At 52.4% G+C, this 13,753-nt stretch overlaps 1 protein-coding gene across 1 annotated transcript in view; it reads right to left on the reverse strand.

The window, feature by feature from the left end:
• Positions 1-1,127: 1,127 nt before the first annotated feature.
• Positions 1,128-13,753, reverse strand: part of KPNB1 (karyopherin (importin) beta 1) — a 19,402-nt gene continuing 6,776 nt past the window's right edge. The window contains exons 7-19 of the mRNA XM_010158905.1: positions 13,201-13,302; positions 11,786-12,010; positions 11,184-11,375; positions 9,052-9,182; positions 7,749-7,896; positions 7,385-7,456; positions 5,081-5,225; positions 3,673-3,755; positions 2,982-3,089; positions 2,581-2,724; positions 2,367-2,472; positions 1,911-2,025; positions 1,128-1,293 (exon numbers count right to left, since the gene is read on the reverse strand). Of these exons, the coding sequence (XP_010157207.1) occupies positions 1,128-1,293; positions 1,911-2,025; positions 2,367-2,472; positions 2,581-2,724; positions 2,982-3,089; positions 3,673-3,755; positions 5,081-5,225; positions 7,385-7,456; positions 7,749-7,896; positions 9,052-9,182; positions 11,184-11,375; positions 11,786-12,010; positions 13,201-13,302 (1,737 nt within the window). The remainder of the gene's footprint in view (positions 1,294-1,910; positions 2,026-2,366; positions 2,473-2,580; positions 2,725-2,981; positions 3,090-3,672; positions 3,756-5,080; positions 5,226-7,384; positions 7,457-7,748; positions 7,897-9,051; positions 9,183-11,183; positions 11,376-11,785; positions 12,011-13,200; positions 13,303-13,753) is intronic.

Consider the following 13,753-nt stretch of genomic DNA (forward strand, 5'->3'; position numbering starts at 1 on the left):
GACCTCCAAGAGCACCACAGTTGAACCCAGTTTCCCCTCCTCCAAACCGGCCCTTTCCCCCTTCTGCGCCGGCCACGACGGAGGAAGCCGAGCCCCGGTCCGTCGGACGCGGAGACCGGTCGTTCCCTCTTCCCGAAGGCGGCCGGGTTTTCTCGGCAAGTCAGTGCTCGGCTCGCTCGGAGCGCTGCTGCTGCGGCGGGATTTTCAATGTGGTGTGTTTCAAGCCTCACTCACTCATCCTCTCATTCCCAAACATTCAGCATCCGTGCACACTCCTCACTTCCGGGTTTTTTTCAAAAGATTTTGGAGATTTCCAGTGGGGGTCTCAGGTGTCATCCCAACGGTAACAGATCTGCAAGCAAAAAGGGGCCATCAAAAAAACCCAAAAAACCCCCAAAACCCACGGCCCAGCAGCACAAAACCTCTCATTTGGGAGATAAATCAGGGATAAGTGGGAAAAAGGGACTAAAGGAGCAGTAACAGGGATCCTGAGGAGCTCCCCAAGGCGGGGAGGCACAGCTGTAACAGACTTACTCTCCCACATGCAGACACACCATCACGCCCCTCCGGCAGTCGCATTGGCACAGACTCAGCATCTCCCCTTGGAAAGGTGATCCATGAGGATCACCGAGCCCAACTCCCCATGGGAATCCCGAGAGCATCATCCAGACGGTCCCTGAACTCCGAGCAGGAGGGAGCCAACAGGCTTCCACCCTGGTGCACAGACCCAGGGGGATGTGTTGCCCAATGCCAGGAGCCCCCGGCCTGCAGCTGGGTCTTGGGAATCACAGATTCCCACACTGGTCTGGGTGGGAAGGGACCTTAAAGATCATCCAGCCCCACCCCCTGCCATGGGCAGGGACACCTTCCATAGCCCAGGTTGCTCCAAGCCTCATCCAGCCTGGCCTTGGACACTCCCAGGGACGGGGCACCCAGAGCCAAGCGCTTCACAGCGTTTCTCCGTTCCGATCTGTTCCGATACAGAGGAGCACAGATGGGGCTTGTTTACAGAAAACTAAGCAAGAAAAACCTTCGAGAACACGGCTTTTGTGCAGCATCTCTTTCAGACTCGGGAGCGTAGCCAATTCCCTAATTACACAAGGGGGAAAGGAGGTGGGTGTAATCCCTTACCAAGCTTGATTCTTCAGTTTTCTCAGTTCTTTAGTCGCCCAGGTAGCGAGGGTTTTTGTTTTGTTCGTCTTGGATCTTCTCCCTTCAGTTAGTAGTTCATGTATCATGGGTCTAGCTTCTACTAATTTCAGTACATCTTTTCCAAACGCTGTACACAAATCCCTGAAGGAGAGAGAGAGAGAGGCTTTGAGGCCGAGCGCCGCCAACAGATGTGCTGTACCACTCTGATCAGCTCTTGCTAGCAAAAAGAAATCTGACTCACAGCTAATGTCCTTTTTAAAAGGCTGCATATGGTCACTAATTCCAGCAGGAGGAGAGCTGAGCAGTCTCCTGGAATTGTGACTAACCCAAGACATTCCACCTCCCGGTCAAAGACTGAGCTCCCTCACGTTCCCATCAGCTCTCCCCTAAATGTGACAGAGAAGGTTAAAACACCCTGCCCCGAGTTTCTTGGCACCCAGGGAATTGGGGGCAGGGTGTTTTCTAAGCCCAGGTCATCCCTGGAAAAATCCCCAGTTTGGAATTTCCGGAACAGGCATCCAGCTTTCACTTGCACCCACTGGTTTTCGCCCTCAGCTGAAGGGCCTCGCCTGCGTAACCACTTCACACCTCGGGTGAAACACCTGACCCGGGACCAAAAAGCCCCAGAACTGACCTTAAATGCTTCCGACAGTCATAAAAACCGCAGGTTCAAATATTAAAGCTGCTGTACAAAGGTTTGTATCCGTTCCTACCTACGTACCGGGCGCTGTCAGCCAAAACAGGATGGGGATGCTCACCCTATCAGTCCGGCAGCGCATGCCACGACTCCATCGGTGTGATCCTCGTCTCCAGCAATGTGGTCGATGTAAGACAGAATAAATTCTACCCTGGGCTGCACCAGCATCACATCCGCTGAAAGGAAACGGCTTTGTTAGAGCGGGGTGAAACACAGGGCCCGGTCAACAGCCTGCCCTTTGAAAGGGATTTCAGTCCCCACCCCCCTCAAACAGCGAGAATCTGGGCCCAGAAGAGCTCTCTGGGATCAGGAAGGGGAAAAACTGCCCGTGGAAGAGGGCTCTAAACCCATTCCCTGCTCATGGCAGCAGCACATTCGCTCCCACACAGCCGAGAACGAACAAGGATGTGCCCGTGGATGTGCCAACCACCCTGAAACAGCTTGTCCAAGCCGAGTTCTTCCCATCTCCCTCTGGCATTCCAGGCACAGAAGCAGCGCGCCAGGACCGGGTACTCACGGTGCACGTTTTCTTGGTCTCCCTTCAATCCCTGGACGATGCCGGTGTACGCTTCCAGGCAGCCCTCCCTCAACTCGTTCAGGTAATCCACCATGTCGTAGTCCGACTGGAAAGGGAACAGGAAAACGGGCTGCAGCAACGTCCCCAGGACGCGCGCGGGGCCCTCGCTCGCTCACCGCGTCGGCGCGGAAGCCAGCGCGTGTCGCCGGCTCACCTTATCCACCTGGGCTTGGGAAGCTTGCTGCAGCGTGTTCAGTACCACATCCAGGTACTTCTTAAACTCTCCTCCGATGGCAAGGGCAATATCGCCGAACACCGAGAGAATCTGAGGCTTCACAGACCTATGAACGTTTTCATTCTGGAAGAGATTTGGCCACCATTATGTCCAGTGGCGCTTCTTTTTATGGGGAGGAGCTAATAAATTAAGACATTTCCTTGAAATGTTAAGTTCTTACCCCCAATAAATTTGGATTCCATTCAAATAGTAAGCAAGATAGTTGTCAAACATGAGATCTTCAGAGCATGCCTAACACTTCTGCTTCTCCCACCTCCCACTTTCTTCTCAGTGTGCAAGCCAACTGTTACTAACTGGCTAATGAGAAGGTAAACACTCACCCCCAAGTTCTCCAGGAGCAGCTGCATAACCTCATCACAGAAAGGCAAGATGTTGGATTGCAGGGCTCTGCACAAGTCCCCAACCAGGCCCACCGTAGCCAGACAAACCTGCGAACAGGAGACACCCACCCAGTGAGTCAGTCTTCCCTGCTATCCGTACAGCTCCGGCTGATGAGGCACGGCGATGCCACAGCCATTAAACCACCGGGATAACGACCCTGTGACAGCGGCTGAGCCCCCGCTTCGCCAGCCGTTTACATCACAAAGCTGCCAAGAGCTGAGCTGGCTTCGCCACGGGGGAGGGCAAGCGATCCGGATGCCAAAGCGACAGGTTACGTGGTGGGAACAAACGCTACCCAATTCAGGAGTCGGGTGGTCTGAACATCTGCCCCATGGGCCGTGCCGTGACTCGACCTTCTAATGGACACTCAGAGCCAGGGGCAACCTCTTTCCTCACCATGGCCAAGTAAGATGCAGCCGCTGTGCAAACAGAGGTGCCCAGTCAATGGAATTAAACACAAGAGTCTAAACTTGTGTGCACGCAGTCAGTAATTAAAGAAACATCTACGAGGCTCCAGTTTTGGTCCCAGGACCAGAGCAGTGGTGGTTTACCGGTGCCAAGCTGCTGAACTCTGCGAGCACGTAAGAACGAAGAGACTGTGAACACAGGGCTGCTTGGCGTGAGCTGTACCTGGTACTCAGCGTAGTTCTTCAGTCCAATGCCAAGGAAGGGTTTGAAGGCATCCATGTACTTCAGAAACTCTCCACCTAAGACTGCACGGAAGATACTCTTGTTAGAAAGATCCCAGCCTGTGACACGTCCGCTGGAGTTCAACAGGAGGGAAACCCACCGTCACATTCCACCCAAACCCCAAACTGCACACTCCACAGAACCTGAGCAAATCCATCCTCGCACAAAAACTGTGCATTAGTGAAAAATATCCAGCTGGATTAAACCAGGATTCCCAAAAGCTCCATTTTTTTGCAGGCCTTTGAAGACAGACAACCCCCTCCTGCGCTCAGAAAGGGTGCTGAGATGGTCCTGCCCCAGCAGAGCCGTGGGAGGGAGGCGGCAGCACGCTTTGGGCCTGGTTGCTTGGCATGAGCTGAACGCCCTCTGCCTTTTCCCGGGCCTTTGCTGTTCAGAAGCTGCACCCGACCTCTGCGGGGCCGTGGGGTTCAAGCGGGGCGCTCCCCGGCGCGGTCATATTGAAGCTACGCTTGGAGTAATGTGGTTCTGCTCCGTGACGCTAACTCCCACCTCCCCCACATCGTGCAGACTTACCCAGCCGGGAGTGACAAGGCCTCTGGTCCCAGGAGGACACACACTTTCACTGCCACTTGCTCGCAACGATCCCACTCAACCTCATTTCACTTCCCAGTTTCCTCAGGCAATCCCACTAAACACTCCCAAGAGCTGTCAGCGGGGCAGCTGCCAAAAACCTGCTCTCCAAACCACGCTGGTGTCGGAAGGGGCTGCTCCAAAAAGCCCAAACTGACCCTGCAGCACTCACAAGGCACCCTGTGACCTCAGAGCAATCGGGCACCGACTGCTGCCAGCAACAGGCCCTGCCACCCGCTCTCAGACCCTTACGGGCCAGCCAGGATAACAGCCTCAGGGAAAGGGGAAGGCTCAAGCTGCTGGGAATACCACAGCCCCAGTTCTATCCCCCTTCCCCCACCTTAAGGCTGGTCTTTGCCACCGCGACCACGTTTGAACGACAACGACGCCCGTAAATCCAGCGCCGTCACGTGCCAGAGGCAGCGGCAGGGACGAAGCACGAAGCGAACGTTACACCTGGCCCGTGGCAGCACAAAGCAGCCAGGGTCCCACCGTGCTGGGGAGCGTACAGAGTCGCTCTCGGGGGTTTTTCCTGGCAGAATTTGCACAGCAGCCACGTTACTGACAGAAAACAAACCACTTGTTCAACACAACCCAGAGCAAGAGCAACTGGCCAGTCCCGGCGTCGCAGATCGATGCGGCGAGGTGTGTCAAACCGTGCCCCAAAGCACAACCAGGAACGAATGTTTTTTGCCATACAGTCAAAAAGAGAAGGAAGCAAACCAGTTCTGACCCAGCTCCGCAGCGCAAGACTGACCTTCTACCAGGGTGCTGACTGCCATCAAGGCGTCCTCCTGCACGCCCCCCGAGCCCGCCGTGCTCTGGAACATTCGCAGCAGCGACGCCATCACCACGTCGGAGATCTGCAAAGCGTCCTGGTGCTGGACCTTCCGGAGGACGTTCTGGGTGGGAACGGGGAAAGAGATCGTTAATCCCTTCCATCTACGCACGGCTGAATTGTGCCTTTACGTCTCCTGCGCCGGCTCCGAGCGCCCGTGACCAGGCCGGGCTGCTAAAAAGGGAGCTGCTGCTCCAACTCGGCTGTGAAAACATGCTTTGTCAGGGCAACGCATTCATTTTAGCTGCGTTCAATTTTCCAGCTACAGAGCAAGCTGAATTTACCCTTCCTGCTGCCTAGGCTATTCCCCGGGCTGTCTGTCTGCAAGCTGGCCTTCAACGTGACCAGCCCGAATTTGGTCTGATTACAAACACCCCATCGCAGCAGCGCGACGGCCGCGATCTCCTCCTGCCAAGCGCGGGCCGGGCGAAAGGTGTGCTGCCACGAACCACAGCATCAGGCTTCCAAAAGGCTGGTCGTTGTCTGCGGCACAAGCAGGTCCTTGCTGCTACCCGCAGCCAAACCTCTCCTACCCAGGGCGGGCGGAAAATAAATGAACAGCCAGCCAAAGCAAACTACGTTTACAGGAAGAGGTTTAGCACTGAGGTGGTTTCTGGGAGGAGCAGAGGAACCTGGAGAGCACATGTGCTTCGTGCTACCCAGCACATCCCAGCCAGCAGAAGGGCCAAGGACAGGTAAATACCCGAGCTTCATCTACGCTCTCCAACCGGCCCTTTCGGCACGTGAACCGCAGAGCGGGGCTTTGATAAAGCCTTGTTTTAAATAAATTTGCATTTGCTATGAAAAGAGAGAGATGGAGTCCTTAACCCGCACTGGAAAACAATGATTTCAAGTCTGAGTCTTCACACCAAGTCACTCCAAAGAGACTGACTTGGACTGTTTAAATAATTGGTCTTGATTTTCCCGTTCCTTTAAAATATTAACAAGTGTTTTTCCACTGCTGGATGTTCATAATTCTATTTCCAGCAGAAGAGAAAAAGCACTTAAAGTAGTGTGTCTGACTAGGTAACACTGGGAAAAATCCTCCCTCCTGATTTTTACGTGGTGGTATTTCATTATCTGCTGCAACTGCTGTAAATACCTCAGGTTCAGGTTCTGCGGTAATGAAGAAACATGTTAATTACAAATTAAAAACGAGCGGTTTAATTCCATCTCTGCCACCTGTACTACACCTCCCACCGGCAAACGGAGCCGTCCTGAAAGAGATCAGCGGCCACACTGTGCCGAGAAGAGGTTTTAGGTGCTAAAAGCCTACTAAAGCCCACCATAAGGAGAGAATATTCCCACCTGCCCTGAAAAACGATCCTAAAAATCAGAGTAACAGCTCATGCTTTGGGCTTTTGCACGAGAAGGATGGAGTCAATGATTTCTCACAGCAACCCGGAGATGACACCCAGGGGATCTCCTCACCTGACTTAGGAGGACGGGAAGGTAAAACGGATCGCCAACTGAAACGGGCCGATACCCGCAGGCGAGAAAACGGCCAATAGGAGTGGAAGGAGAATGGCAGAGAACGGGCAACACCAGCCAAAACTGGGATAAATCCGAGCAGAGATACTAAAGCAGCACCTCGTCACTGTTAATGACGAGGCAGGAGAGCACAGCACCACCTTTCGCTGCTGTGCAAGCAGGGACTCGGCATCAACCACCGCATCCCTCCGCGGATGCCCCGATGAATCTCCGGAGCAGTATTTTTGGTCGAAAAGAAAAGCGTCTGTTTCAGTGGACTTTGTGGGAGTAAGCAGGGAACTGGAATGTGCTAGTACTCCAAGTCACGTGGGCTGTTCATTACCAGATGTTTCATTTCAAGGACACTCTGAATTTTAATTAGTGCCATTTTAAGTAAGAACACCAACCACAAGAGGCAGATGAACAAATTAAAGCCATTCTGGAGGTTCTCCCCCCAGGTCTGTGCCAACCAAAGCAATTGTTCAGCCTGTAGCCAACACAAGAGCCAAAACCTCTGACTAAATAACACTACGTGGCGTGTCATATTGCCCCAAATTTTGGAAGTCGTGCTCTACTGAAGCCTTCTGAACCTTGCTTCACCTCCCACACGTCAGCTGGGCCACACGATCCCGTTTCTTCCTTCGGATCTCATCAACAGGAGCAAACCTGCGCCCTCGGGGGCACAGAAATGCCTCTCAACACCCCTCCTCAGCCCCATTTCCCACAACCTCAGTGCAGAGGATGTTAACTCACCTGTAGAGTAGCACAAAGAAGAGACTGAAGATCGTTGAACTGGATTCTGTCGGAAGTGCTCTGGATATGAGACTGGAAAAAGAAGCAAACCCCACAGGTGAGGAGCCGGCGTGGTGGTCCATGCAAACGCAGCGGATTCTGAAAGCTCTACGAGTTTTAAACGCTCGTCTCTTCAAACCGAAGACGAGGTCCTGCGCAGAAGCTTAACAGATCTACTCATCCCCGAAAAATAACACCACGTTACAACGTAAGGCACGCAGTCGGCAAGAAAACTCATTTTGCTAGACCGGAAGAAGGCCCAGCACAAGAGCAACATCGCACCTACCCGCTGTCCTTGACGCCCTTACGCCGGGGGTTTGCCTACCTCCATCTGCAGCACCTGCTGAAGTCGCTCCATGATGACCAGCGTTGTCTTCTGCACAGCCGGGTAACAGTCCTTGGCACTGTTCTTCACTATTTCCATCAGAGACTCGTAAGCGGAACTCCTCAAATTATTCTGGTGTCCATCAGGCCTGCAACAGAAGGAACGTGTTTGCAGCTCCCGGTGCTTAGCCTTGCTTAGAAACAGGCTTTTTTAGTCCATCAGCTAAATTTTAGTGTTGTGACAAGCAGAAGCACCTGCATTCCAAGACCTGAAAGTAAATTAAAGTCGTGAAGCCGCTATTGTGCTGGTTTTAGTCAGGACAGAGTTAATTATCTCAGCTATTAATAACGACTTTCAATCTTTTCAGTCACTGGTAGCGAGCAGAGGAGCAGAAATCGCCTCAAACCCACATCTTCCCGTTATCCTGCCTGGGAGAAGATGGTCTCAAGAGGGGAGCAGCATACACTGCTACCTCTGACATCCCCCTGAGATGCTGATGAGGGTGTTAGAATTGAAATAAAGACAGCCCGAGATCTAGGCTAAGGTGACTGATGGGCTTCGGAGCCTTAAGCTAGACGCTACGCTTGTGGCTGGATGCAAATGCGACAGGAAGAGGGTAGACTCTGAGCTGTTCAGACAGGGACACCATTTACAAAGTCGTCCTGCAGCAAAAGGCTTCAAATCCAGGGATTGAACTCGGAGCTGTCAAGATTTATGCGGCCTTCGAGGCAGAAGGCGACTGCGGCGTTACTCTGATTTTTGCAGAACCGAGAAAAATATTCTGCCTCTTCTATTTATATTTCAACTTTGGATGGAAACAGAGAGTCATCCAGGCTAACTAGGTCCTCAGCTCTTCCGGGAGTACCTGGTGCTAACGAAGTGGATGTAACGCTACAGCAGCCACCACAGCATAGAATAGTTGCAGTGACAGTAGGATACACACATTTTAATTAACATCATGCTGCAACCCCAATTATTCCCAGCCTCGTAAGAGTTACAACTACTGTCTGGAGACACACGCAGTCTTAAACTGTGCCCGGAAACATCGGTGTGAAACGCGGAAGAGGAGCTCTTGGAGGAAACCTCAGACATGCCAAAAGGAGATTCGGACAAAATACTGAGAAATTATTCCGTGTGACTACCCTTCTCCCTGGGCATTTGCATTCTAGATTCCCCGGGATACCAGAAAAAGCCTGGTTCTGATAAAACACCATTCAGATCTAAGCTGCCAGAGAGCCATCAGCCTGAAGCAATTAAAAAGAAGCATCTTAGCAGAGTTTAAGCCCAGCCGGTTTAGCGTTACCTATCTGCAGTCTCCAGAATTTTCTGAACTATGAGCTCAAATGAAGAGGATAAGCAGTAGGTTGCTGGTTCTTCCTGATCATCACCTACATCTGCAGCTTCATAGGCAGCTTCAGCAAGACTAGAGAAGGCCTGAAACACAGAACAACCGTCTCAATTACTCACTTGAGTTTACCCTCCCAGAAACACTGCAACAGATTTCAGCCCCAAAATCCCCCCCCCTAAACATGCAGGACTAACAACGCCCCCTACGAACAAGGAATTGCGAGTCCAGAGGAGGCCACGAAGATGCTCCGAGGGCTGGAGCCCCTCTGCCATGGGGACAGGCTGGGAGAGTTGGGGGGTTCAGCCTGGAGAAGGGAAGCTCCAGGGAGACCTTATAGCACCTTCCAGTGCCTGGGGGGCTACAAGGAAGCTGGGGGGGACTTTTGACAAGGGCCTGTAGTGACAGGACAAGGGGTAACGGGTTTAAACTGAACATGGGGAGGTTTAGATTGGAAATCAGGAAGGAATTCTTCCCGCAGAGGGTGGTGAGGCACTGGGACAGGTTGCCCAGAGAAGCTGTGGATGCCCCATCCCTGGAAGTGTCCAAGGCCAGGCTGGATGAGGCTTGGAGCAACCTGGTCTAGTGGAAGGTGTCCCTGCCCATGGCAGGGTATTAGGAACTGGACGATCTTTAAGGTCCCTTCCCACCCAAACCGTTCTGTGACTCTGAATTGTTCAGGGCACTGAACTTTGGTGCAACGGTGGTGAAAAGACTTAAAGTGTAACTAACACCCAAGGCAGCCCCACTGTCTGCAAACGCCTGCAGAGCACTCCTGGTCTTGACCGGCAGCTGTCAGGGATCAGACTGAACCAAAGCAACGCCTTGACCCTGGCAGGGTATGAACAGATTCTACCCACCATCCAGCATCGTCAGGTAAAACCTTGGTTTAGAAAAGGTTGCAGACTGCTCAAATTCCCAACTGCTGAGAGATTGTAACTGCTCAGAGACAGGTGGGTTAGAGGAGCTGATTTTCATTTCAATCTAAAAACAGACAGTAGTCATCGTCGTCGGAAGACAAAAGAACACATGGACTTTTGCCAGGATCAACGTATGGGGGAAAAGCTTCTGTGCTGACTACGAGGCTTCAATCTTCTGCAGTACGAAGAGAACTACTCCCGTCATTTCTAAAGCTTGTTTTGACATGCAAATACTCATCCCCAGCGCAACTCGTACTGAGCAGCTCTCTGAAAAGGCAGCAAGGGACACATCCTCTTTACCGTGAGAGCAGGTACGCTCTTGGTGGTAGACATGCGCCAAGGCGAAGTTACAACTGAAGTGGGTATGGACAAAAACATCCCATACTGCTGAATTTAGCTCTGGAACCGCTGCAGGAGCGGCTTAGGTCATGGGAAACAGGGTATCTGGCCTCTCCCTTAAGAGGAAGTGGACAGTCCAGCTGCCCCCAAGAAAAAAGCTAAGTCCCAGCGTGCCTTTGCCAAACAGCGTTCACACCAGTTATCAAGGACAGTTTCCATGGCATTTTCAAACTGAAGGCAACTTCTACCCCCAGTGACTTAATATTAGTGGTTTCCTCCTTAAAGTAATTTTCTCTTCCTTTATTCTTTCCTACCAGAGCCAAACAGACTTGAGATAGCAATTGTGTGTGTGGGATGACTGAGCCACCTCCAAAATCCACTTTAGGGTATGAGCATTGCAGCCTTCCAGTACCTGAAGGGGCTTCAAGGAAGCTGGGGGGGACTTTCCCCAAGGGCCTGTAGTGACAGGACAAGGAGTAATGGGTTTAAATTGAAAGTGGGGAGGTTTAGATTGGATATCAGGAAGAAGTTCTTCCTGGAGAGGGTGGGAAGGCACTGGGACAGGTTGCCCAGAGAAGCTGTGGATGCCCCAGACCTGTAAGTGTTCAAGACTAGGCTGGATGAGGCTTGGAGCAACCTGGTCTAGTGGAAGGTGTCCCTGCCCATGGCAGGGGGTTGGAACCAGATGATCTTTAAGGTCCCTTCCCACCCGAACCATTCTATGACTCGGAGTATGTGTGTATCTATGCGTGTATCCACCCATACGAACGCGAGCTGCATTCCCCTTGTCAGCAGACACAGGTAAGTCCGGCAGCAAAGGCACTGCCTTACCCAGCAGACGTTGGAGGCCACCCTGGGCTCGGCGCTCAGGCCCTCCATCAGACACTGCAGCAGCGGCGCGAGGTAAATGTCGTTGATGGCAGCTTCAGGAAGCATCTCGCAGATCCTGCCCACGGTCCAAGCAGTCGTGTCTCGAACCACAACGCTGGGGTCCTTCATTAGTTCTATTAGAGTTGGCATTGCCTGGAATGCAGTTGCAGTCAGGAGGAAGATGGGATCAAATGCAAAATTCACCACCATTTCGAGTTTTAACGTATTCCCTCTGAGCTAGCGATCCATCGGAGACAGGAGAGGCTAGATCCTGCCAGGCCACTCTTCTCTTAAGATTCATAAAGTTATTTCCCAGGGGGTAAGACTTAGAACTGACACCTCTGGAGTCAGGCATTCCCAAGTCTTGCACGTCCCCGTGATTCAGAGCTACACAACTCAACTACCTGCCCTGCCCTAGGCCTACCAAATCGCTCCAAAACATGGCTACAGGGGGGCATCCTTTTGCTTTTCCTCCAATTAACAACAGTGTGCAAAAGCACGCATCCTCCTCCAAATAAGTCAGAACTTTTGCTCCACAAGCCTCCAAGCACAACGGACCGTACCTGTATGACTAGTGGTTTGAGCTGGTTGGGCTCTGGTCCTTCCAAAATGCACCCAAAAGCCATCACAGCAGCATCTCTGTATCGCCAATCTGGGTTTTTAATGTGTTCTTTAATAAAGGGCAGCACGTGAGGAACGATGTCGTCTTCACAGCAGGTCGCCAGGAGCATGAGGCAGACTCCCGCTGCTTTGCAGGGATTCCAGTCGTCGTCATCATCATTTTCATCCTAGGAGAAGAGCACGCTGGTCAGTCTGGGGGAAAACAGCCCCTACCACGCACGGGCAGTGGCATCCCGTTGGACCCACGGCACGTACCGCTGCCTTATTACCAGGCATTATAACCAAAAATTCATGTGGGTCTGGCAGCACAAGCTGCACCTCTGGCAGAGAGGCAACCTGAGAGACCCGAACATCTGCGCCTTTCCATCCCGGCACGAGGCTGCTTGCTCCTTCCTGACACACCTACAGCAGCCTCATGTGTCGCCCCAGCTGCTGCTCTCATCCAGGCTGAGATTTGGTTCCTTTCACCCGTGCCATCACGCCGCAGAGTGGCCCCGCTGTACCCATTAAATCGCTTCTTCCCCCTGCACCGACAGCTCAGCCACTCACCCAATCCCTTTGAAGCCGTCTACTGGCAATTCTCTTACCTGTTTTATCTTCCCTGTTTTATCAGGCACTTTAAAACCTCCTGCACTTCAACTCTGCGTCCGAGCAGACAGCGATAACAAACAGGGAAACAATTCCCTGGATTCGCTAAGTGCGCCAGGCGTTTTCCTGGTTCACTGCAATCAGCCACATGAAGTCCATCCTGTAGGGCTTCGTTAACGGGTTTAGTTTATAATTAGACCTGCTGCAGCAAGCAATTCCATTGATTTTTATTAGACTGTGAAACACAGCCCGAACAAGTCCCCGTGAAGTGCTTAAGGGGTGCTAATAAACACCCAGTTCAAAAAGTAGAGCTCAGGAATTCCAGAAATCCTATCTCCAACGGCACAGAGACTGTAGATTGGTGCTAATTCCACCAGCATTTCGTTAGGAATACAGATAACCACCAAACCTCTTCAGGAACCGTAAATACAAGCAGGCGTTAAGGTAATTCAGCATAAAAACCAGACACTGTGTGCAGTCCCGCAGTCTCAGCCCTAAATCCGACGCATCATTCCATCAGCGTGGTGCATGAGGTCTCATCACAGACCAGGGGCTGCCACGGCAGCGCTCTGAACAGCGCGCTCTCCCCCCTAAACACCACCCGAGGGGACCGAAAGCACCGCCGGGCCCAAGCGTACCGCGGGGCGACCCGTGCGAGGGAGCAGCGGGCACCTCTGGCAACGTGCTCCTCCGCCCAGCGACAGCCAGAACTCAGCAGCGGGCACCGCCTCGGGTTTTTCTCCCACTCCGCGGGGATTTTGCGACTCACCTGCTTCGTTAACGTCTGCGTTAGAATTGGGACCAAGTACTGTAGTGCTCCCTTGGCGTAGAACTTGCTAGTGTGCTCGGGAGGCCTTCCTTGCTCCGCTGCCTGGAAAAGAGGTTACAGCACGGTTCTCAGTGGCCACGCAGGCACGAGGTCTGAACGATGAACTCCAGTGGGTACCAACTCTCTTTTGCCCACTTTCCCTTCCTTCACAACACAAACTTTAACTTGCCCGGACACACAGGGACCTCAAGGACACCCTGCGCCATTCCCAGTGCCACAGTCGAGCAGCAGGATCTGTTTGCCATTCCAGCCACGTACCCAGCCCTTCCCCACGTGACACAAACAGAAGTATTTCCAGCCTGGTGCAACATATAATTAACAAACGACCCCAGGAAGCAGCAGCAAAAGGTCTTTGGCACATAAACCAAACCTGTGTGCTGCTGACTGCCCTTTTATCCTTGCTCTCCTTGCTTTTTCGGGCATTCAGCATCAATATAGATTTAGCTACTTTCAAAAGATGGATAGGATTCATCTAGAGCCCTTCAAAGTTTCA

This window comes from Eurypyga helias, unplaced genomic scaffold (genome assembly GCF_000690775.1).
Source record: "Eurypyga helias isolate BGI_N326 unplaced genomic scaffold, ASM69077v1 scaffold20109, whole genome shotgun sequence".
Classification (NCBI taxonomy): Eukaryota; Metazoa; Chordata; class Aves; order Eurypygiformes; family Eurypygidae; genus Eurypyga; species Eurypyga helias.